At 43.0% G+C, this 26,783-nt stretch overlaps 2 protein-coding genes across 2 annotated transcripts; both read left to right on the plus strand.

Moving 5' to 3' along the window:
- Positions 1-14,139: 14,139 nt before the first annotated feature.
- On the plus strand, positions 14,140-15,417 carry pou3f3a (POU class 3 homeobox 3a). Its single transcript, XM_041951100.1, has one exon. The coding sequence runs from the start codon at positions 14,140-14,142 to the stop codon at positions 15,415-15,417; it is 1,278 nt and encodes a 425-aa protein (XP_041807034.1).
- A 9,216-nt stretch (positions 15,418-24,633) lies between these two features.
- On the plus strand, positions 24,634-25,791 carry gpr45 (G protein-coupled receptor 45). Its single transcript, XM_041951441.1, has one exon. It carries the CDS (start codon positions 24,634-24,636, stop codon positions 25,789-25,791), a length of 1,158 nt encoding a protein of 385 aa, XP_041807375.1.
- Positions 25,792-26,783: the final 992 nt, after the last annotated feature.

Raw genomic sequence — 26,783 nt, forward strand, 5'->3', positions numbered from 1 at the left:
GCCAATCGCGCTGAAAGCTTCAGGACAGAGGACGAGCGAGACACTGTGCAGCGTTTGAGGACATTTTCAGATTTTAATGTTTTGAGATTTGTCTGTTTGCTGTTATTGTGGCACGATCTCCAGTTTACCGGTTGTGTTTACCACCAACAGTTTTATGAAGTTTTCCTGAGCCCATGTAGTAACATCCTTGCTTGTGACCCACTGAGCCTACCCAGGAAGCCCCTTTCATACCCAATCATGATACTATCACCTGTTACCAATCAGCCTGTTTACCTGTGGAATGATCCAAACAGGTGCTTTTGGAGCGTTCCACAACTTTCCCAGTCTTTAGTTGCTCCTGTCCTGACTTGTTTGAAACGTGTTGCTGCATCAAACTCCGGATGAGCAGATATTTACAAAAATCAATGAAGTAGATGAGGTCAGACAGTAAATATATTTTCTGTCAGGGCTCACCCTGTGTCTGCTTAGGCCCTCTCTGATCCTGTGTCATTCCTTCCACATTCTCTCACTCACCTGTCTCAGCTCCTGTCATTGCAGCTCTCAAGCAGCGGTTCCCATCTGCAATCAGCGCCATAGGGTTTCCGACGGCTGCGTGTCATCTCACTGATTATTCACCACCTCCATATAACCGGGCTCAACACTCCACTCCCTGCGAGATCGTAAACTCAGTTTCCACTGTTAGTGATTGAGCCGCTTGCACGTTAGTGTCAAGTTTTGTCTGAACGTTGTTTAACGTTGTTTTTCCCCTCTGTTTGCAGTCCTTTGACCGTTCCGTCGAGATCCTGCATTCACCTGCGTCCTGCCAACAACATCAGCTGAGTATTCCACTGCCTCTGTGCTCGGCAGCCCTCGACTCCGCCGCCTTCCCTCTGCTTGGCCACTTGCCGATACCTTCCCCGCCTGTCTGTGCGCTCCGGCGCATCCTGCCTTGGACCTTGGACGGCTCCGTCTCTCCGCTGCTCCACAAGCAGCCGCTGTGGACTTAGAGCTGCCCGGCGGACTCCTCAGCGAACTGAACGCTCATTCCTCTCCAGCATTCCACCTGCCACACGGAGAGTTAAGTTTTGTTTTCAATAAACTCACGTAAACCCCGATCTGCCTGTGACTGTTCTGTGCGTTCTCCTGTGGGTCCACTACCGGCAACACCTGACATTTTCTTTGTACTGTTTCCTAATAAGTATATGTGAAAAAGGATTAGCAAGTTATCGCATTGTGTTTTTCACAGCATCCTGACTTTTCTGGAATCAGGTTGTAAAATTCGAGATAAAAGCGGTTGAATGACCACCCATAGTTCACTAAATAAATGTATGGACTGAAATCTCTCTTGCCTCAATGAATTAGCAGAGGAAATAATGATACATGATTGAAGAGCTGGGAATTTTTTTTTTTTTTTTTTTTTGCTGATAGCAAAACTGTCTTTCTCAGTAACTCTGCATACAATTTAGGTCATTTCCATTACCTCAGCTGAGACTTTAGAAGATAATGATAAAGTGCTGAATGGAATACATATTCACCCTCCACTTTCCTAATGCGTGATCCCACCTTTTCACTGAGAAAGAGGAGAAAATATTACGTTAAGCTAAGAAAACATTAGCCAGCCAGTATGCGGTAAGCAGTGTCGAAAATTGCTGTTTTTCTGTACGACGGAGTGAGTTCATTATATGTGCAAGCAAATTTATATTCACAGTTCCAACCTGTGTTAACATTATAGATTTGAAGAGCGAAGCCAATTACAAGAGTCACCCTCTAATCATGGACCAGGCCTGCGTGTGTGTATAAGTGCATAGAGGTATTTGTGGTGATAGAGACGGAGCTGTAGGTTTGTGGCTGTGTCGGCGGAACAGAGGAGAGTGGAGGCACAGCTGAAACTGTGCATTGAGAGGCTGATCAAGAGTGAACGGAGCTGCGAGACTTCCAATACCTCACATTTCTCTCCCTTTTCAAGTCTGGAGAATTTGGCCCTTATTCCGTAAGGTAAAGTCGAACAGTTCCATGTGGTTTGTGAGTGAATTAATCATGATGATTAATTGGCTTTCAAGTTAAATATCCAGTGAGCGATGTCAGGCTGCCAGACATCAGGGCTAAATTGACAGGCCTTTAAGGAGAAGCAGATTGATTTACACAGCAGCTAATGAATCCCCCTCGACCCTGAAGGGGAGGAAAGGTAAACAAGTCTTTTCTTTTCCTTCCTCCCATATGCCTTGTTCAAGCTTACTTTGCTTTCTGTATTGGAAGCAAACCTGGTTTGGAGACTCTGAGAATAAATCCCCCTTTTTTCTATTGTTTTTCCACTGTGATAATAGGAGAGCTAGAGCAGACTGATAAAATGTGTCTGTTAGTGTTTCAAACATCTCAACAACCACTGGATGTATTGCCATGTTTTGTTTTTTTTTCACAGACATTCGTGTTCTTAACACCTACTGGATGGATTGTACATCCATTGTTTTCTTAGATGCTGAAAAAAAGAGTTTGACAGTCTGCTGACTCTCTGTAGCACCATGAAGCTGACAGCAGTGGCTATGGGGGAAATATCTATTCAATAGATTGGTCGACAGTACACGTTCAAGTCCCATTCAGGATGAAGTGTAATAACATACTACCTACCTTAATAATAAAATTTCAGTTTGTCCAGTTCTTACCAATACTGGTTTTTGTCCAAATACCTGCAAAACTAACAACACGCCCATTTAGCATATTTAGTGCTAACTGGCAAATGGTGAATATGCTAACATTACACCTGCTCAACATTAGTATTATGTGAGCATCTTAGCATGCTGATGTTAACATTTAGCTCAAAGCACCACTAGGCCTAAGCTCACAGCGCTAAAATTGTCTCAGTAATGTAATATGCTCAGGAGGTCGGAGGTTTTAGACCCAAAGAGATTGAGTGTTATATATGTGTATACATGTCTATTTAGTTGTCGTAAACCATCTGGAGATTATCAGCATGTAGATCTGAAGCTGGATAACATGATACAACAGTTAGTTGACTCTGGTGTTGCCTGTCAGGTGTCCGCTGAGGTGAATCTGATTTCTTCTGCGTCTCTAGGCTGGTCAGTGACTAGCAGCAGGAAGACTATGGCCACACTGGTCAGCTGTGAAGGTGTGGAAGAGTGTATTATGAATATGAAATGGAAAGGACACATCAATGTTATGACAAAATGACAGAGCTGAGATTAACATATTGAGATTTAGATGGCATGTGGACTGTAGAACAGTAAGGTCGACTCCCAGGGTCCCGGCGTGCCCAGTGGTCTCCTGAATGTGCAAAGAAAAATCAAAATGACTTGGTAAAGTCCTGGTATTAACTGGTTTATGTACAAATTCAGTCGTTCAGTATACCAAATCATGCAGATATTCACTGATTTAGAGAATAACATAAAATGCCATTGGTGTCTGAGCCCTAGACAGACCATGTTACACCACTCCCAGGGTCAGTACCCTATTTGCATGAGACTAGCATTACCTGCTTGTAATTTGTAATAATTTCAGAGGTTGTCTGTGATCTTAGTCCTGTCTCTTCTTTGTGGAGTAAAAATTCTAACCGCAAATTACGTACCATATCTACCAGAGATCATGTGATAATATTAGTCCTGTGTAAATCAGCAGCTCTGTGATTTGGGTTTGCAATTTTTACTTTTACTTCTTTTTGGAGTAAATTATGGAGGCAGTAACCTGAAGAGACCACATGGCAGCGCTGAAAAAGCTGCAGATGGATACCGACCCAGCCAGGTGTTGTAGCATCTATATCTCAGCATGAACCAGTTCATGGAGAGCCTTTACTATGGTTCCCAGACTATTAGGTTGGTGCTTGGGTGCTGCATGTTCAGGGCCAATAGCCGTATGAAGCTAGTTCACGTCTGTGCCTACTCCTGCTTACCGTGCGAGGGCTGCACCTCGGCTCGGCCGACAGCTTCGACAGGGTTCTGCATCAGTGCTGGTAGATGCTTTGTTGTCTCGTCTCATTATACAAACACATGAGAAGCAAGAGACGCTCATAAACTTTAATCTCAGCAGGAGCTCAGACAACAAGATCCCAGACTGCAGGAGGATGAGGGTCACGTCTGGACACGACTCACCTGCAATGTGATGTGTGCATATTTATGGTACATCTCAGGAAAAGTGCTCCCAAAAGTTGTGAGCGGTGCATTGAACAGACGGACGTTAGAAGGCACAGACTTTGAAACACTCACAAGGAAATAACACCCATCAGACAAACATCTCTTCTAACTTTGAAGATCAGCTGTAGAGAGCAGCAGTCTGAAGTAACTTCGGGTTTTCTTTAACAAAACAAAGCAGCAACACAACGTTCTGATTCATGAAGGAGCTCTAAATGTTCCGACAGGATTTCTTTCGCTATCAGTTCAGATTTACGTATTGTTGTCTCCTGCAAAGCTTTTGTCCATCTTTGAATAACTGTGACAGTCTGTGCTGAAGTGACAGATTTGCTTGATAGGTATTAAAACAATCTGTGCAGACAGCGTTAGGCAATAGACAGGAGAAGTTGTTTTGTCGTTATGCGCTACTGTGTGCTTTTGTTCTTGTGGGAGCATCTTTGTTAGTTTGGCAGGAGTGTTTATGAGAGGGAAGAACGCTTCTTCTTTACTTAAGTTACTATTTTGGAATATTCTCATATGTACCACTGACCAAGTCAGGTAAGACTGTTGTCACTGTTTGGCCAAATCAACCTGCTGGGGCCAGGGGTCTCAGGTTTACCTTGTGGTAATTTGATTAAACTCTAAGGGTCGGCAACATATTAATTTAAAATCAAAAGAATGAAGGTATTCCAAGTGATTAATCTGCGTTTTTACTGAATTATGTGCTTCTAGAAGTTAGTGATCCATTTATACCTGTTACTAAAACAGGATCTGTATTGAGATATGTTGCCCAGCAATAAGTTATCTTTGTACTGTTTCCTAATAAGTATATGTGAAAAAGGATTAGCAAGTTATCGCATTGTGTTTTTCACAGCATCCTGACTTTTCTGGAATCAGGTTGTAAAATTCGAGATAAAAGCGGTTGAATGACCACCCATAGTTCACTAAATAAATGTATGGACTGAATTCTCTCTTGCCTCAATGAATTATTATTATCATAGTTATCTATGTGCTGTGGTTGCTGTTAGTTTGTTCCCTTGTGCAGGCTACTAGATAAAATATATGCCTCGTTATCAGCTGCGCAGATGAGTGCAATTCAAACCATCACACACAGATATTTATTTCGGTATATCATTCTATTGAATAATGCATCTTCTGGTGCTTTCATGGGACAGAATAGACATATAATCAGTAATTAGAAGCATGTCTCTCTCAGCCTTCCTGAAAGCTCTAAATTTCAACCACAACCTATATTTTATGTTGGTTAAAAACAAATCTGTAGCAATGTTATGTTGTGTACAGATGCCAGTACATTTGTGTTCACACCTAAATAAGATCTGAACACAATGCGAGCCAGAGTACCTCCAGATGTGATCAGGCAGATCCAATCACAGTCCAATCATGACGCATTTTAAACCGTACATTAACACGCATTTTTCCTTATGATAGCAGGTGTAAACAAGGTGTGACTGCTAAACTTTAGCCAGCCAGGAACATGCAGTCAGTCATAATATCACTTTACTGGGCCATCAACTTCCCCTGGCATTTTGAAAGGGAAAGAGATGCTTGCAGAGGTAGCTAGCAAACTGTTAACACGCACACAAGCTTGGTTGCTCACAGGGCAATAAGTTCACATAGTTTATTTGGAAATGCATATTGGCACCATCGATTAATGTGTCCTAACTGTCTGTAAACCATCTTTTGTGGATCCGTTTTTTCTCCAACAGAGGAGTTTAAGTAAAAGTGTATGTTGCAGATCAGCTAATAAGCTATTATAGCTTCTGGCATTTAAACTCTCCAGCTCTGGGTTTACTCAAGGGTCAGCACTGTGGAGAAAGTTTGCAAGTGGTCAGTGGTGCAGATTTGTGCATCACTGTTTGCCAAAGTTGAACATTTTCACAGATTTACTTTTGGCAAATCCACTGATTGCTGCAATACCACTGAAATTCACTGATTTCGCTGCAAACTGCTGCTTTAAATGCTGGTCTGACTGGGCTGTATGCTATTTCTCATTCACCACTGTCTACTTTGTCAAAAATAAACGTTATTGATATTAAAGGTGGCCAGACTAAATGATCTCCTCTCCCACATGTGTTCTTTCATTTATTAACAAACCTTCAGTTTGTTTGTTTCTATATTGTTTATTTTGCAGCTAAAAATCATAATTTCCTTAATACATCCTCCAGCCGGTGCTGCATTGAAAGGTCATGGCTGGTGAAAAGCAGAAGCTGGAGTACTAGCTGTGTTTTGATGTTCAGTGCTACCTATTCCCTTTCTCTAGCCCCCTGAGCTCCTCTGATCTACTCTGCAGCTCATTAAAACACCCTCTCCACCTCCGCATTAGCATCAGAGTCATGGTCAGACTGCTTTGTGTTATAAGGGTGGAAAACAATATCAATAACAACAACAAAAACAATAGTAGCCTTTGGTCCAGGGAGGAGAGGAGGAGAAAGGTCTTTGATAATGTACATCAAAGAGAGATGCTGAAGTAGGCTGTGTTTTCATTGCGTGCATGCCAAGGTCGTCTCTGATCCCGCTCGTGTGGTGTTGGCGCTCGGGGCCAGTCTGATGGCACAAGGTGAGCTGCTGGGTCTGCAGGACATGTTCTCAAGGATGGGAAGTCAAACACCGCAACCAACAAAAGCTTGTCATAGGTTAGAGATGTGGTCCTCGATTGACACTAATTTCCTCTCTCTGCACACATGCAACAGCGTTTTGCTGTGTGTTTGAAGTCTTGGTATCTAGAAATTTTGAGATGTTAAAATGTCTGACCCACAACTATGAATGAGACTGTGCAGCAGGAGAGGCTGCTAAGAGTTTCCAGAGACTTCGAGGTTCCAGTGAATGTCTCTGTAAAGAGCTGCATCAAGAATGGAAAAATACAGAAGCTTTTGCTTCTCTGACCCATACATCCACAACACTGATCCAGACGCTCTGAACTGGGGATCTCCTCTTCTCTCATAAAACAACTCTTTTAGGAATACCCCTAATCTAAGTTGTAGTTGCAGTTGTAAATGCTGATAAGTTGTTATTAAATGTATTTGTTTCCAGATCCTCTGCAGCTGTTTGCCAGAACGTAAGTAGATGAACAGTCAACAACAGAGTCCTCCTCAGAACCTAAAAAGGCAACAAAGCAATTTATGCTTCACTTTCACTGGCTATCCGAAATTTGACAGAACAATCCCAACTCAAGGTGCAATATCTAGCTGTTTCTATAGCTTTCAAATGTATGCCATGGTCTTCATCAGCAGTACAACCCTGACTCCAAAAACATTGACATTACTCAGCTGAAAACAGTACAACGACAATATATCTGATGTTTAACTCATCAACTTCATTGGGTCAAGGTCCACTTTTTTGTACAAAATTCAACATGTTTGTTTGAAGCACTATACGACTCTCTATACTGTTAAATATATTACACATTTTGTTATTGTAAATTCTCATTTAAGATGTATTTTTGTGGCACTTGTATTCTATTTTATTTATGCAGCACGACATCAAGGAAAAATCCTCGTATGTGAAAACCTACTTGACAATAAACCTAATTCTGATTCTCCAGAGCTTTCAACCACATAACATTGTGTTTATTAGTGGACGGCATTTGAAAATGGATCTGTTGACAGCTTGTGCCTCAGGTTCTACTGTATAATTGCTGATATATAAAACATAGATGATTTAGTAACCATTAATGAAGAAATTAGTGACAGTTTGTAAAATGTGCCTTATTAGAACACGGCACCAGTATAACCTCAGAAAGACCATATCCAAGTGAACATAATGGATAGTCTGTGTCAGGCTGAATGAATCATTTGCCACTTTGACTGACCATACTGAAAAAATGTGCACTGTTAGTGATGTCGGGCCCCTTGCATAAATGCATACATAAAAATAAAACATCCTTCATTTTCCAAACCTTCATCAGAACTGAACTTAATCAGTCAGTCTGCATGTCGTCCTTCAGCAAAACACTAAATGTGTCACTTTGACAAGAAGTTAAAATTGTTGCGACACTAAAAATAGCTTTTTCTTTAGCTTGTACCCTCAAGGAGTATGTAAAAGGAGTTGTAATTCTTGAAGTGTGCAGTGTTCATGTGAAAGTCCTCTCACTGTGCAGTGAATAAGTGTTAATTCCGAAGCTGCACGCCATCATTAACCTGCTGTGTTTAAAGGTATTCGTTCCGTTTATTTAATTAGATTCCATTGTAAGGTGTCTTGATTGATGCCTCAGCTGATCCGTGGAACACCGCTTAGTGCTGATAGATTCACAATATCATCAACATGTTCGAGAGTGTTCTTTTATTATGCTGTTCTCGAACTGCTCAGATGATTCAAACATAAAAGAACAAAAAAGTTATTATGAATTCAGCCACTTGTTCTCGCCCTGCTGAATAATCACAGGTTGGTTTTTATTTGAACTGGTGGTGGTGTTGGTTTATAATGTGGGTACACTGTGTGTCTCTTTGTGTGCTGTCCCTGAGAGATCAAATTGATAATCCATAATATGATAAACTAACACATTAACTGTCATACCTGCTATGCTATCCTCTATGAGCCACAGTGTAACAGGAGCACGGTATCATGAATCAAACTGCCACAAACCATTCTGCCACTTATATCAGAAGTCACTTAATATTTCAGTATCTGATACTTCCTTGTTTCCCTCCAAACCCACCTGAGAAATCATCTCAACTACAGAGAGCCTTTGTAACCATGCGGACCTCGGTGGGAGCTTCAGAGAGAAATCTGTCCATTCATGAAAAGCGCAGGGCCAGCCAGACTCAGCCAGACCGGCCCTTCAGGGACACCCGCTGTTTGACTTGGCTCAGGACTGGGCCTGGGTACAGGGCTACAGTTGTCTGTAGCCACAGGCTGCAGAGCTGCAGGTATTTCCTGACTAAATTTCTCTGTCATACTGTTTGCAGTCGTATTCGAAGGACAGCATGGGAACTCTAGAGAGAGAACATGGGTAAAAACTCATTAGATGCCATAGTGGGAAGACACAAATATAACTTGAAACTCGTAGTCGCAATATCATTTTTTATGTTTTGGTTCATGAGCTTTGGTAAAAGCTAAAAGGAAATTAAAAACTCACAGGCTTCTTTCCTTTAACCCACTTCCATGGCTTATTTTTTTGCAGCCATATAAGAGCTATATTTCTCGTTTAGGCCGTGACTTTATCTGAACGCTCTAAACCCCATGAGTCTCATCTTTTCTCAATTTCCTCTGTTTTTCTACTATGACGGCCCAGATGTTTCTCTTCTCTCCCTGCATTTTGTTTAGTTTAGCATAAATATTCAGCAAAGACGTCTGCTTGTAACAGGCCCTCATTCCAAGAACGTCTTTCACCATTATGTTAATGCGCACAGACACTTAGAAACGGGCAAATTTCAGGCACCTGCGAGCACCTGTGTACACACACACACACACGCAAACAGGAAAAATGGAGCTGAGTGATGTCTTTGTATCATTTCCCGGCTGTATTCTCCGCGCTGTTCCTTGTCACTCTGGCCCCTTTCAAATGATCCATTGGGATTAATGAATGTAATTTTCACACATTAACTTCCACCCATTCATACATAATGGGCCAAACCACAACAGTGTTTAACCAGTGCATCTGTCCGCTGGGTATCATCATTGAAGTCACAGCAGGGGTTCGTAATCGACTATTGTTCCAGCGTGGTAAACACAACTCCTTCCGCTGCTTTTACCCTCCCCTCTGCGATGAGTAGTTCCACCACATCAAGTGCAGTTCGGAAATGGACGGCCATCCCAGCAAACTTTTCACGCCTGATGAATCATCTTTAAGCTCAGTTGCTGACTGAAGAGCAATTTAAAACGGCACATCAGAGCGCAGTCAGACATGTTCCCAAACCTCAGAGAGATCTGCCTTTAAATGTGAATATCATCGGTCATGTTTGTCCGTCTCTGTGAATGAGGACTGAGGAAATGGATATACTTTGATCACTTCCCCCGCACGGCCCGTGTTTCCCCACGCTCTTCCCCGGCTGCCGCGCTTTGTCCCTCCTCGTGTCTCCCCCTCTTCTCCGCGGCCGCCTCTGCTTCTGATTCGAACACGCAGCAGGGGGTTGTGGGTAGAGACTCACGCTGTGAAGGATCTCTCTGACTCAGGGAGAGCTGAAGGTCAAACACACTCATGATCAGAACCGCAGGATGACACTGAAGAGGTGGAATATAAAGAGTACGGGGATGAAAGCCACGAGAGAGCAACAAGTTTTGATCTCTCAGCGGTGTTTCCGGCAATTCAGTACACTTCATTCAGTAGATGCCACATTATATGATCTGCTTGGACCTATAGCTTCTACGACATACACATATAAACATATTGTATATATTACCTGACAACAGACACAAGCCAGGTAGACTGAGAATTTGTTGTCTCTGCAAAGAATATTAATAAACCTAATAATTGTTTACTGGATTGTAGATATCAGCAACAACAACTCCTTGTCATCCTCACCGCTTAATTTTTGTTTGGTCTGCCTGGTTTGTGTTTTTTCTCGCTCTGCTTAATTAGACAGACCCTTGACTGACAAAGCAAACAGAGCAAGAACAAGAGCACGAACAAGAGAAAATCATCTGTTTCTTTGAACGGAAAACTCCTGGAGCCCAGATGAAGGCTTTTTTCCTCTTCTCCTTCGCAATTTTTGTTGGAAGCATTTGCATATTTCAAAAGTCTACCAAAGAAAATAGCCCAGGGGCAGAAATGGCCGATCTGCATATTGAAGACTCAACAGAGGGCGAAGAGTGGGAGAGAGAGAGAGAGAGAGAAAGGGGGGAGAGCGAGGGAGAGAGAGAGAAAGTCTCTGTAAATAATTTGAAGATGATCTAAAAGAAACAATAATGTCAATTAGCTGACGGTGTCATGCTTATTATGCCGGATTAATTGCAGGATTCACTTCAGCTAAAACAGATGATTTGCTTAGCTGTCAAGCGGTTTCACGGAGAGAGGGAGAGGGAGCAGAGAGAAAAATGTGCATCATAAGAAGGCCTCTTCACCCAGCTTCCTTCATGAATAACAAATAGAGGACCCAGTGCTGTGACCAGCCAGCACAACACATGAAAAACATTACTGCATTCCCCGACTCGTCTGGTTTTCTCTACATTGTGCTGGTAGGCTGGAAATGTGAAACACTGTGGTGCTTTTGTACAGCTTCTCTGTTTTTACTGTGTTTTACTGAACACAGATCAGCAATAAACAGGTTTTATAGACTGTGGAATTAATGATCATTCATGTTTTTATGTTTAGACGTTGTAAATCGTTTTATTAATGGTTATTAAATGATTTATTAACAGTGTATAGATCAGTTAAAACCCCTCTTGCTGATATATCCTCCTCATGCATACTTCCTTATAAAGGTAATGAATTGCTAAAAAAGGGTTATTAGTTACAAGCCATTAATAAAGCGACATGGAGTTATGTGTGGCTACACAACAAGTAGGTGGGCTCAGTCAGGAGCTGCTGGGGTGCTGGAGACAGCAACATCTTCACTTTCATAGCAACCATATCTATGTTACAGTGCGACGAGTCCTTAATGCTGATGCACTCCTCTTATTTGTAATGTGTTGATCTCTGTACATCGTCTGCAGAATTTTTTATTATTATATTATGAATTTTTACAACTACAATGGGCCCATGAATGTGTTGGCAACAAAAGCTGGAATGTGAAAAAAGGACACTAATAAAAGTAAAAACTCAACTAAACATTTTGGCTTCTGTGGTGCATAAAAACTTGCTTGTACAGTTTGACCATTTACACGACAGAAGACTTGGACTTTTGTGAAACCCCTTTATTGATGACTTGTTAACGTCTAAAACCAAGTGTCATGTTGATCAGCTGACACAACTCACATTGTGCTTATTAATTGTCAAAACTGCTCTTTATGGCACCAGCATTTATCAATCATTAATATGGCCAAAGTGTTTCCACTTTTAAACCCTTTATAAATTGTGTCTTAGAAAGTTAAATGTTGGTAATTCTTCAAGTTGGTATCCAACATTAGAAATGATGAACTCCTGAGCCATTTCAAATTTAAAGGGTTAAATCACCCAAATTACAACATTTAAATATAGCACATTATTCACTGCAAGTGCAGTATTTTGTTGTGTAATTCATTATGGTATGCAGCCTGTGGTGCTACCTTGAGTTGGGCTGAGTTGCACGAGTAAGTGTGTCATTGTGGTCCCTCAGAGATGAACCCCTGAGTGCCATCCTGTCCCCGCCAAACAAAAAAAAGGTCCTGGACTCTCTGAGGGGACGTTACAGAACACCCTGACCAGTTTCCATGGTGATTTCTGAAATGATACCTTGGGAGATTAAACAGTTTAACAAAAACAATCCCATGAAAAATGATTCCTCAACTGTTCTTGAGAGTGGCTGCGTATCTGCATTACTCAGTGAGTCTGTTGTGACCTTAAAGCACTTTAATGCATTTTAATCTTGCCTAATAATGGCAGATAGTGCAGGATGTGACATACACCTCTTCTGCTGATAAATCATACAGGATATTTCTACAGCTGCAAACAGCTGCACCTAAACATGTATCCTCAAATCGAACAAATCTGGTATTTTGGAACATCATGACTGAACATAATGGGAGGTAGGTGGATTTAAATGTTATGATAAAAGTCTCAGTTTATGTTGCAGGTTGGGCAAATACATTTTTGTGTCTATTTGTCTTCCACCGTTTGGATAAGATCCAAGACAAATCCGGTGAAAACATAAATTAGCACATTTATTGGGCTGCACCTGGCTCTCTCCTCTGCTCACAGAAACTTCATGCGTCCCAGTCGATGCTTTGCTCTCGTAAGGCCCTTAAATCTCAGGCAGACCCGCGGTAGAAAATTCCGCATGACACGTTTATTTAACAGTTCATCCATGAACTGAGCCAGCGTGGAAACATCCCAGCAGAGCCGCTTAGTTTTGTTTTGTTTTGGGTTTTTTTTTTTTTTTTGGGGGGGGGGGGGGGGTCAAACTGCTGCCCGGGTTTGTGCACCTTCAGCGCTCACCAGTGCCGCGCGTCACGCCACTGTGGCCTTCCTTTAACAAAAAGAATGAAAAGCAGAGCGCATTAAGATGCAAGAGACATTTAAAGCCCCTATGTACCCAAACCGACTTGAGTATCCTTGACACAGGCCTCTGCTGCTCTGCGTTCTCAGAGAGGAGATAACCATATTATGTTAACTGGAATCACTAAATTTAGTAGCTTTATCACCTTATAAAAATAATGATGATGATGATGATGATGATGATGATGATGATGATAAAAACAATCTAAAATAATTTCTTTGATATTTTGGTAGAAGATTTGTTTTTTTATTTTCTTTCTCCAAATGATTCATGAATACTTAGCGCGTTATTAAAGACGCAGCTGGACTGTTCTGCGTCTTTGTCTCTTTTTATTGTCATATTTTCCAGTATATTGTGGCTTCTTTTCCTGCGGCAACAACTTTGTGCACCCGAGGCTCGACTGAGACACACAACTCCTCTCTGGTCCAATCAGTGGGGGCTCTGCAGAGCCTTCCTGCTGTAATTGGATGGAGATGGGAGAGGTATACGCAGCCTTGGCACAACGTAAACACATGCTCGTCTCCTTCTGTCCGTAGAGGACTCGCCGGAAAGAGCAGACGAAGCGAGCGAAACTGCGGATCGTTTTAAAACGTTAAACATCACAGAAGCGTGTTGTTAGTGAGCGGTCCGGCAGCTCATCGGTTTGGCGCGGATCAAAGTAGGCTTTCCATGTCATCAGGGCTGTGGATTACGCACGACGCAGCTCCCGGGACAGAGAAAAGTTTTGAGGACTATTGTTTTGTTGCACAGGAATGCTAAGAAAGTCTCAGCACGCACGAGCTGCTGTATAACTAAAATTATCATCGAAGCCTCTGTGGAGTGATTTTGCACTTTTTTTCACCAATCGCCAACAGTTTCGCTCATGCTGAGATAGACATAATTTATTCATGGATTAGAATAAACTTGGACTTTAACAAAACATCAGAAGAGAGAAGTATATCTTAAGATATATGCTTTGGGGGATGGCAACAGCTACCTCGAGTCCGTACCTAGCCAGCAGCAGGATTTTATCCGGCTCTGTCCTTCACTCTGATCGGAGGGGTGGTGGCATGCAGCCGGGCAGCACCGCTGTGACCACGGTGTCTAGTGGATACAGAGGGGACCCTTCAGTAAAGATGGTGCAGAGTGACTTCATGCAGGGAGCCATGGTGGCGAGCAACGGGGGCCACATGCTGAGCCATGCCCATCAGTGGGTGACATCGTTGCCTCACGCAGCAGCCGCAGCAGCAGCCGCCGCGGTGGCAGCCGTCGAGGCCGGCTCTCCGTGGCCCCCAAGCTCCCAAACGGACGTGAAGAGAAACGCCGGTAGGGAGGACCTCCACTCAGGCTCCGCTCTGCACCACAGGTCCCCGCATCTGGGACCCCATCAGGCGCACCCGGGAAGTTGGGGAGGCACCTCCGCAGCGCACATCAGCATCACTGAGGGGCAGCAGCAGCAGCAGCAGCAACAACAACAGTCTCTCATTTACTCGCAGCCCGGTGGGTTTACAGTCAACGGGATGCTCAGCTCACACGCGGGGCAGAGCCTCATGCACCCGGGGCTGGTGCGCGGGGAGTCCCCGGAGCTGGACCACAGCAGCCACCATCATCACCATCACCACCATAATCACCACGCGCACCATCACCAGCATCACGGGGTGAGCCACGAAGTGCACTCAGACGAGGACACCCCGACGTCCGATGACCTGGAGCATTTCGCCAAACAGTTCAAACAGCGGCGGATCAAGCTGGGCTTCACCCAGGCAGACGTGGGCTTGGCTTTGGGCACCCTGTACGGCAACGTGTTCTCGCAGACCACCATCTGCAGGTTTGAAGCGCTTCAGCTGAGCTTCAAGAACATGTGCAAGCTGAAGCCTCTGCTGAACAAGTGGCTGGAGGAGGCCGATTCCACGACCGGGAGCCCGACCAGCATCGATAAGATCGCCACGCAGGGCAGGAAGAGGAAAAAGCGCACATCTATCGAGGTGAGCGTAAAAGGCGCGCTGGAGAGCCACTTCCTCAAGTGTCCCAAACCATCCGCGCAGGAGATCAACTCTCTGGCGGACACTCTGCAGCTGGAGAAGGAGGTGGTCAGGGTCTGGTTCTGCAACCGCAGGCAGAAAGAGAAGCGCATGACGCCGCCTGGACTGCCACGCACCCCGGAGGACGCGTACTCACAGGTGGGCAGCATGGGTCCTGACACGCCGTCACCCTCCATAGACTGCAAGAGGATGTACAGCGACACGTGAACATAACTTGAGCAAGACCAAGAAATCTGAACAGCGTGAAGTGTTTGAATAACTCTTTAGAGAAAATATCTCATGTTTCCTGAAATGATGGGAGACTTGATAAACTTTTCTTACAGCTCCCCATGTTCTTCAATCCACAATAATAATCTTATCTAGTGTGTGTTCATTTCAGAGCAGGACAAATGTCTGCTTTCATGCCTGGCAGGGTGTTTTTCTGCACTATGAGTCAACCTTTGGGACACAAAAATGAAAAGATCTGAATAGAAAATTGTTCAAAGTCGATTAAAGGCAGTGTTTGTTCACTAGAACAGCCCACAGAAAGGACATTTTGTCAATGCGATGCCAAGAAGTTCTGACAAACAAAAAGTTATTTCCGTTTCTCTGTAAAGTTAAAAATAATAGTTTCCTTGTAATGCTGCAGGTTTTGATGTCCCACACGCTGGACCGGGCTGTACAGCCACCGTTTTGTTCAAATAGGAGACCTTGATTTAATGCGCTTTTGTCAGCATTAAGTTGTTTTAATGAGCAATAATTTACCTTCCTTCAAACGTGTTTCTCACTTTTGTGTTGTGCGTCGGTGGATTTATGTTGTGACACAATTTAAGGCGGTCAAAGAGCGATTTCAAATAGTTCCAGTCTGGTGTTTCCTTCACAGAAAACTTATTTTTAAAAATTAGCAAACATTCCCCTGAGGTTGTATACAAGTAAGTCAGCTGTGTACTCTTGTGTGATGATTTGTACTATTTATTTTTTCCACTGTGTATATTTTCATGGAATAGACTAATTATTTAATAAATTTGACATAAGGAAAGAATTGTGTTAAGCAATCTGAGATGGCCATCGTTATTAAGGTTCCTCCTGACACACACACACACACACACACACCCACACACACACACACACCTTTGCTGTTAAATGTTAAACATTTAGTCTGCTGCTTTTCAATTGATATTGTCCAATAAAGCACAATGGCAATTTGAAGAAGTTATAAAGGTATAAAAATGAAAAGTCTTGTTTTAAAAAGATTCTGTCCGGACCTTCAGGCTGCTACGACTTGTCGATTAATCAAATACGAAATCAAACTGACAGAACATTTTTGATCATCAATTGTTTTATTTTTAAAGTAAAATGATCAAACTTTGCAGCTTTGCTGGGTTTAAGCATCACAGATGTGAGGATTTGATGAGTTTCTTTGCCAAGTCTGATAATAAACTGAATATCTTCAAGTTTTGGACCGTCAGTCAAACACAACAAGCTACTGGAATGCATCTTTTTACGCTGTGGGAAATAAGAAGCAGTCTCTCACTTTATTTTAGTCAAAAAGATCAACTAAAAAAACGAATTGGCAGATTCATCAAAAATAATCATTAGCTGCAGCTGCAGCTGCAGCTGCTTCATTAAGTTATCACCATTTATACTGTAACATCAGTCAAATAATCTGTCACTGCTTCCTACTTGTGTTAACTCAACTGAGACAGATTGAACTCATCTCATATGTCTGTTCTTGGAGTTTGCCTCCTCGTTTTTGTGTGATGTACCGCATATCAGTCCAGCCACATACATCCTGTGGCAGTGATATACGGACTGCAGCTCTGTGGAATGCAGCCAACACAGGTCGGCCATCCCAGCTGGCAGTTCACCTCGGCAGCGGTTGCCAAGGTGACGGCGAGATGGAGTGACACGAGGCAGCGGCTCTTTTGCCACAGATGATGGGTTTGGCAGATAGGCAGCAAGAAGCTCGGGCCGCCGGCTCTGAGAAACAATCGGCGCTTCTTCTCGCTGTCTGGGATCCATACAAACATGACACACACCTCATACAGAAACACACACACAAGCTGCCGTCTCTAATAGTTTATTGATAATGAAGATAATGAAGGCAGTCCTGGAAAAAGCCAGGGAGAAGCAGTGGTTGTAGTGAAACTCAGAGGGAGGTCAAAGGTCTGCTGGCACAGTAGCTGCTGACAAACCAGAGAGAACACAGAGGAATAAACACAAACCTGGAAGTTAATGCATTACTGCAAAAGGTACACTTTTAATTACAGTCTGACGATTCTGTTTCTACTGGATGTCATCCAGACACCTTCACACTGACACCGAAAACACACAGGTGACATTTATGCTATCTCCATCACACTTCATGTGATTCTTGATGAAATTATTTTATGGATTTCTGTCCCTTTTGGGGCGACATGTAACAATACTGAAATATGTCTTAGTTTTACTGTTAAAAACGTGGATAGGCACACATGTGTGCCAAAAAGTGTGCAAGGTGTGTGTGTGTGTGTGTGTCTTCACTGAACAGGAGCAGGATTTAGGGGAAAGGGAAAGTCTGACCTTGTGGGTTATAAATAGCAGTGTGCCTGTATGAATGGGTGGTTTGAATGGGTCTTTATACGTCAGCCTATTCAGCCATCGTCACTCCAGGTCAATTTTCAATCCCTTAATAGGCTGAAGGGAGACGAGGACGTAGGGAGAGGACATGCTGATGCTCCCTCACCTGCTTCTGATGCCAAGACGATACATTTGACACAAGTGAACCAATTTGTGAAAAGGTTTTGTTGTAAAGAAACACATTAAGCTCTTTTTTCACTTTAACTACGACTTGCTGAACATTTTGAGAAGATTCTGCTATTAGTGGGCCACTAAAACTTATTTGGGTGTACTTGAATGTAAAACAACTAAACCAACCATTCACAGTCTGCATGTTGAACACTCATTGTTAATGCCGAGCAAAACTTCTGCATGATGTCAGCCGCCACACTAACATCGCACAGAGGTGGAAAGGTGGGACCGCAGCTCGCTGTAATCGTCTGTGCCTCTTAATTTGATGTATTCCCGCCAAGCTGAACGGGCCTAAGTTCTCTGATAAAAATGGAGGCGAAATCTAAGCTTGCAGGATTGCAGTGTGATCCCCTCAAAGCTTAGCGATGTAAAGATGGGAGATAAGGCTGGAATGGGGGGATAAAAAGCCCTTTAAAGGGTTTTGTCATTGCACAGCGTTAGGTGTCGTCTCTGAATATTAATGCTGAGATCTGAAGGTACGAGCCGATGATGTTACAGTAACCTGAACCCAGAACCCCTCCATCAAAAGCTCACATGAAGTGCATGCGTGCTTGTGATGACAGCAAAATGTGCAGTCAGTGCTCATGCATATATGTGCTACTTAGATTTAGCATTCTTCATCACTGGCATGACTGAAACAGGGGTTGTTTGCAGTTACACACAAAGGATGTTATTACCTCCTGCAATAAAAACTGCTAATATAATTGCTCGTAATTGCTCTTAAAGCCTTGTTCAGGGGTACTTTACATAAAGCAATTATTGCTTGATAATCCCCTCTTCAGCGCTTGTTGTTTGTGTCTCACAATTTGTCTCACGACAGACACAGACCCGCACCTATTCAAAGAATTATTCAACAGCCGCAAAGTTTTAATCTACAACTCTTTCACTGTGGGTTGCACATTATCAGTCCCCACTGTTTGGTGTTAATTATTTTCGCATAGTGGAGGTTGGTTAACCACTAAAGTCTAACACTGATTAACACACTGCGGCTGACTCAGTGTGAAAACTCATGACACATATGACTCCTACCTGGAGTCAGAGGCGTGAATAAAAGACCCAACAAAGTGAATTTTAGGTGGTTGCAATGTTAATTTACTTGTGTGTGAACTGTATTCAAATGTAACCCAAAACGCTGTCTGTGCAAGGCTCAGTCAATATTGTTACTTCTCCTCTGAATATTCTGATTTAGTGGTGAACATCTTTCACGCTGCCCGTGTTTGCTTTTTCGGTGAATGATGGAGTACCAAAGTCTCTCCATCAGGAAGAAATTAAAGCAAACATCTGTGGAATAATGGACAGGGAAATGAATTCTCTCACTAGCAAGCTTGTTGTGTGGGTGCCACTGAACGTGACGAGCATGCATGTGCCAGACCGGTGGAGTGGAACTGGTTTGATGGGCATGTTCAACACATGGGCACGATGCCAATTTAGACAAGCATGCCCATGAAAAGAATCTCCGCTTGCATGCTAAGCGTGTGAAAGGAAGCCTGTGTGTGAGGATTGAAAATACACTTGCTTTCTCATAAAAATCCCCCCAAAATTAATTACAATTTAATTACCATCAGAAAATCTGTGTGTGTAGATGTTATTCTGCACATCTGGACTCACTGTCACTACGATCACTGATGTGTGATATACCTCCTCTTCAAAATACAGGATACAGATCATGTATTGAGTCAAAGCAGTGGCTGTAAAATTACTATGGACATGAGACGCTCTAAAAAAGCGTCTCATGTCCACGCTGAAACCTTAAATAAGCTTGAATTAAAAATTTTAAAACAAACCTAAAAACCTAAACATACCAACACAAAAATGTCTCAAAAATACTTCTGCAGCTAGGCCATATGGATGTATGGTACAATGCTGCCATCTCCTGGACAAAATAGTCGTTGCAGGTTTCTGAATTTTTACAGTGCAAGAGTGCACTGATACTGTAGCAAACAATGAAAATAATGCAACAAAAATTAAATATTTTTCACTCTTTGCTTTACGACTGCTGTATATTACAAAAATGGAGCCCAGAGCAAAGGCTTGTTTTAAATATTTTCATTGTGTGAAAGATTCTTGTTCATAACAGATCAATGAGACAAGGTCTTTCTTTAGTCCAAATGTGAACTAAATGTGGACATCATTACTGATGTTGTTGACATTTATCAGCTCACACCCAAAACCTACAATTGCCTGCATATGTATATATGTCTCCTTCAGGTGCATCTTCAATAAAAAACTTTCTAATGTACAATCTGCTTTGAATGCAACATTTTTTGTAGATGTAATGTTTTATAGATGGAAAATCTGAAATATATACAACAAGTGAAGCCCTTATTACTTAGTTGATATGAAAATTGTCATTCATATGATCTGCTTTGTTGTTTTTGTTGAGTTAGTAGAAGAAGGTAGTTTTTGGGGTTTTTTTTAAAGCAGATTTGATGGTGATATATATATTTGTATATATTGATGGTGGTAATACAGATAATTTAGCATCTTGGACGGCGTGGCTTATCATCTATTCATGTCTATGCTGGCAATAACACTGGGAGCACTGCAGCTTTGTTTTAATATTGCAGCTTTTGAATAAACGCATTTGCCGCATTGCTCCTTTAAATCAGTGACCACCTGCTCTTCTGGCGTCAGCATCATCCGCAGGCGGCACGATGGCGATCGATACGGCAGCGAGATGTTCAAAGCGGGATGTTTTGGGAAAAGCTCGACATGCACCGGGAGAGAACCGCCATCACCGAGCTGACTGGCTCGTCGAGAGACGAGCGTGAAAGCGGATAATCAAATGCAACGCGAAGGTAGGGCTTCTGCTTCGTGCTTGGAGGTGTGTTGCTGTTCTTGCTTTAATCTCCTGTCTGAGGCTCAGAGGAGACACAGGTGTTGTGTGTCTTTGACGCCTGCGGTGCGTCCCTGATTGCTGCGTGGACTTGTTGTCCTCTGCGGTGCGGACAGGTTGAGAGGGTTGTCAGGGGGACACAGGTGAGGCACACTCATACTGGACGTGAGAACAGGCTGTCCAGGCTGTTAGTGGTGGCGCTGTGCAGAGACTCTTTAATATCACTGGATGGATCATCATTAAATGGTTGTAAAGCACACCAGCCACCATCATTTTCCACATCTGGATATTGTTTCTCATTCAATCTAACATGAAGGCAAAGAAATGAAGAGGAATAATATTTCATCTTATCTTATTGTTTTTTTTTTTTGTTTTTTTTTTTAGATATTTCCAGGCTGTGATATTCTCTCTTTATTTTTGCAGCCAGTCTCTTTTCACCTTTCGAATCAGGTGTTGAGCTGAGCAGAGCTGCTGAGTAAAAACACCTGTTTTTGCTGAAATAAGATGTAGGAGCACCCTGGAGTGCAAGTCAGCTCATTATCTTCTTGCCAAGATTTGCACTTCATCATTTTCCACATTTAAATGTGTTAAAGCTCAACTTTAAAGGCATTTGACTGCCTCGTAGTCGGGTTTTATTGTCAGCTACATCACCGCGTTGTTTCTGCTACCTCATATCTGCTGTTTTACCTCTAACTAGCTGATTTCTTTCCTACATTTAACTTAATAAATGCCTTCATTGCTTTATAGATTAAACCAAAAGATAATGACATGAAACAAGACTACAGACATACTTGTGTTTTTCATCCTCATGTCTGACAGCGAGGCATCTTTCCTCTGTATCACCAAAAAAATTGATTTTTAAGTTCTATTTTATATAAAATTAATTCCCAAGCCCTGAATAAGTCATTAGTTGTAAACAAAACTGTGATACAGACAATATTTTGTCTCAGGAGAGCACGGCTGCTTGTTGCCTTGGAACCAGTGACCTTGTTGCCATGGCAACAAGCAGCAACACTGTGCAGTGGCCTATAAGGGGTTTTGTGCAAGAATGTAGCTACAGTCACCAGAGGGATCATTTCCTTTGATTGTAGGTTCATTCAAACTTCCAGTAATGTATATGTGTTGATTTTGATCATAAATAGAGAGACCGTGTGCAAACCATCACAGAGCGATGACTGAATGATGGCTGCATCCCATTTAGCTGCTTAAGGTTCAGGGTCCTGGTATGATTCATGCTGGCTCACTGTCACACTGTCATGATCACTGGGACGCCTGAACAGAACGCAGCCATCGATAATGTATATTAGTAACACCCACTACTCCGACAAGCTAAATGTCTGCTGTGAATTAAAAGGCCTGTTCCATCCAGGTGGTAACACTATCACAGGGTATTAATGGAGTTTCTTCTTTCCCAGCTCTTTAGTGCCAGTCCGCCCAGGAGGACCACATCTGAGACCTGAACACCAGAATGACCTCAACACATCGTTAACACTTGCACTGTCCCACCACCAGGAGCAGGAGGTGGAAACCATAGCAACAGACGTGTCCTGTGTGTGCTCGCGCATGTGTGTGCGCGTGTCCTGAGGATGCCTCTGTGTTTTATCGAGGTTGCATCAGAGGCTGAGGCGTCACCCAGGAATGAGCTTCTGCCAAGGCGACAGCAGACAGACGACGGTATCACGGCTTGTACTGTGCTTGTGTAAATGTGTGTATTTCTATTCATTTGTGAAACATTGCACATGGTGTGTGTGTGTGTGTGTTGGAGGGTAGGTGGTGTGAATGTTTGTATAGGTGCCCATGTGAATCTGCTCAGCTCAACTGTTAATCATCAACCTCATTCAAGCCAGTGAGCAGCACGCCTCTGTCCTATGTGACTGCATCTCTCACCGTGGTGCGTCTGTGGGTTGATCTCATGGCTTATATGAATCTGTCAGCATCACAGGGACGTCATTCCTCCTCTCACTGTTTCACATTTGCAGTTATCACTGAGTAATAGATCACAGAGCAGCTGAACTGCTCTGATTATCTAACGAGACAGTCGGCATCGTCTGTGGCCAAGCTGTGTTTACAGCAGCTTTTCAGGAGGCAGACAGCACAATAATGTCACGAACTATTGATTCCTGTCCATTAAAATCATGGCTCGCACACCTTGTCAGGTATAGAGTTTTATGCATGACCCCGATTCCAAAAATGTGTGTAACACATAAATGAAACCAAATGTGATAAATTGCTAATACTTTTTGACAAATACCCAATTGAAAACAGTATAAAGACGACATACATAATGTTTAACTCAACAACTTCATTGATTTTACCAGCAAATACTCTTTGCTTTTTTGTGACAAAATAACTTCCCGCTTTCTTACAGAGCAGACGCTTTTCTGTTTGCTCTCCACTTTGTTTACACTCTTTTGCTGATGTCTTTGTTTTTCTGCTAAACACTATGGGAAGTAGATCCTGGATGCTTATGAATGACTTTAATTTATTAATGACACAAAAGGCTACCACCATGCTTTTATCACTTTTGTTACTTCTTCAGTATAGTGTGCAAGGGTGACCTCCACAAACCCTTTTTGCTGTGTCTGTCACTGGAAATCTGGGATTAGGACAAGGACAAGATGGAAAATCTGTGATCTCAGGTCTTGTCGTCTTAGACCTAAGTGCAGCATTTGATATGATCGACCATGATATCTTTATCAGTCATCTTGAACAGTTGGTTGGTCTTTCTAATTGTGTGTTAAACTGGTTTAAAACGTACATCAACATGATATCTGTCTTGGTGTTGCACAAGGCAGCTGCCATGTATGTATGTTTCCATCGTTATGCAGATGTCATACAACTGTAGATCTCTGCCGGACCAAATGATGCTGCAGCTAAAGACTCCTTTACTAACAGTAATAAATAAATGGATGAGCAATAATTTCTCAAAGTTATATAAGGACAAATCTGAAATCCTACTAGTCGGCCCTAAAACAAAAAGAAAAATGCTGTCGAGGAATCTGGGGATTAAATCTGAGGTTCCAAGACCCACATCAACAAGATGACAAAAACTTCATTTTTCCACCTTAGAAACAAAGCTTAAGTACGACTATTTATAAAGATGCTGAAGAGCTGATTCATGTTTACTGGCCTCCTGAAAAAAAAAACACACTGAGAGGCTTCAGCTCATTCAAAACTCTGCAGCTCAGCTATTAACCAGAGCCAAGAGAAGAGAGCACATTAGTCCAGTTTTGACTGCTCTGCACTGACTTCCTGCAACATTCAGAATTTATTTCAAGGTTCCCCTCCTCATATACAAAGACCTTAATGGACTAGGACCAAGCTACATTCCTAAATCCCTTGTTCACTATTTGCCTCCAAGAACACTGCGATCATCTGCTGCTGGTTTATTGGGGGTTTCCAGAAACAGCTGAAAGAATATTGGGGATGCAGCCTTTGCATTTGTACTATACAAATAACTTATTAATATCTGCTCGTTCTGAATTTGATGCAGCAACACGTTTCAAAGAAGTTGAGACAGGAGCAACAACAGACTGGGAAAGTTGTGAAATGTTCCCAACAGGTGTTTTTGGAGCGTTCCACAACTTTCCTAGTTAAAGAGGTTCTGCAGATGATTGCATCCTGTTTTTATTTATGTTTTACATAGCATTGCAACTTTTTTTTAGTATTTAAAAAAAAATACTATATCTGGTTGTTCTCATCTTTCCATCTCAGATATTGCCATGGAAGACCAACTGCTGGACGACTTAGTGTACATACGGCAACAGTAATCAAACATGCTTCTTCTTACGGGCTGATATCCCTTGACAGTAGCTGCTATGGCCTTCAGTAATGAAACCCTGCTGGAGGAGTGTGACTTCATGGAGCCGGATAAAGCAGAGGAGGCAGCAGAAAATCTCCCGTCAGATGCGACTCCCGTCATATCAGTCACTCTGCGTGTGACCCTGGCAGCCATAATGATCTTTATGATTACTATTGGTTTCCTCGGCAACGCGATCGTGTGTCTGATTGTTTACCAGAAACCTGCCATGCGTTCTGCTATCAATCTCCTCCTCGCCACGTTGGCCTTTTCGGACATAATGCTCTCTCTGCTCTGCATGCCCTTCACTGCAGTCACTGTGGCCACTGCTGACTGGAGCTTTGGGAGCGGCTTCTGTCGAGCGTCCATCATGCTGTACTGGCTGTTCGTCCTGGAGGGGGTGTCCATACTCCTCATAATCAGCGTGGACCGTTTCCTCATCATTGTGCAGCGGCAGGACAAGTTGACCCCACACAGAGCTAAACTGTTGATTGCAGGCTCGTGGGTGCTGAGCCTGTGCGTGTCTCTGCCGTCTGTAGTCGGGTGGAGGACAGGTGCGGCAGGTATTGGGGGCGCCTGGGCGCCGCAGTGTGTGCTGGGATACAGTGATTCTCTGGCGGACCGTGGATACACAGTGCTGTTGGCAGTAGCTGTATTCTTTGTGCCATTTGCTGTCATGCTCTACTCCTACATGTGCATCCTCAACACAGTGCGCCGCAACACCCTGCGCATCCACAACCACACCAGTGAGCATTCCTGCCTGCCAGCCCTCAACCAAGTCAGCAAAATGAGACTCACCGGGCTGCAGCGGCCCCCTCAGATCAAGGTGGACATGAGCTTCAAGACCCGAGCCTTCACCACCATCCTCATCCTCTTTGTCGGCTTCTCCGTGTGCTGGTTGCCGCACACGGTGGTCAGCTTGCTGGCCGTGTTCAGCCGGCAGTTCTACTACAGCTCCGTCTTCTACCCTGTCAGCATAGGCGCTCTGTGGCTCAGCTACCTGAAGACGGTATTCAACCCGGTCATCTACTGCTGGAGGATCAGAAAGTTCAGGGAGGCCTGTCAGGAGTTCATTCCCAAGAGCTGCAGACTGTGTCCCAGAGTGCCGGGCAGGAGCCGCAGGAGAGTGAGGCCCAGCAACATCTATGTGTGCAGCGAGACTCAGTCAGCGGTGTGAGACAAGGAGGACCAGCATGTCGATGCACAAACCAGCAGCTGTTGCCACTGCTATCTGCCATCTTTAACCCTCCCTTTTCCTCATAATAAGCAATAAGGGGCCACTAAAGGTCACCTTAAAAGAATATACTGGCTGATGACAAAATAATCTCACCACAAGAATGAACTTTCAGTCTCAGGTTTTATGCCAACATGGATGAGAAGTCCTTAAAGTGCTCAGAGAAATGAGGATCTGAACCTTGACAATTACCACTCCATCTGTGAGGAGGATCATGTGACACAGTGGGTAAGCCCCAGAACGAGTGGACCTTGTGGCGAGATTATTTTGTCTGTTGCTTCCAAGATCAACAAAGAACTTTCAGTCAAGATGAACCAGTTAATTTTACTTTAACTGGTCTCTAAATTACTGCCATTCAAACAATGTTCATATGTTTACTTCTCTGTTTCATAATTTGTCCCTGAGGTGTTTCATCAGCGTCGTTCTGTTTCTTCAGACTGTGGACTCAAGTTTCAGTCTTTGAGTATTCGTGGTGATAATAACTATTGTCAGTTGTGTGATGAGTTTCACAGGAAAAGACTACACGGTGTCAATGTTCAGTGCTGTTTCAGAGGGAAGTCTGTAGGATTTCGACTTACAAACACATGTTGGTGAACTTTGTGCTGAAACACGACCCTGTGTGAGCTGTTATTTCAAAACCATGAGTGTGTTAACAAAGACGTGTGCCAGTTATTGAGCTGTGAATGTTTACTTGATTGTATTATTGTGTCACGAGTGACCAAACCAGGTTAATAAATACAGTTTTTAAAAGAGGCTGGAGTGCTCCAAGCTGCTTTTACAATGTACATAAAGCATGTTGTTCCATAATAGAATTAGGTTGTTGCTTGGATACTAAAGACATTTATTCACTGTCAGTGGACATATATCTGATAACATACACAGAGCTTTGTTTATTGAATTCTGTCAGGTTAGATAATCCACTGGAAGAGTGAGGC

This window comes from Chelmon rostratus, chromosome 13, assembly GCF_017976325.1.
Source record: "Chelmon rostratus isolate fCheRos1 chromosome 13, fCheRos1.pri, whole genome shotgun sequence".
NCBI lineage: Eukaryota > Metazoa > Chordata > Actinopteri > Chaetodontiformes > Chaetodontidae > Chelmon > Chelmon rostratus.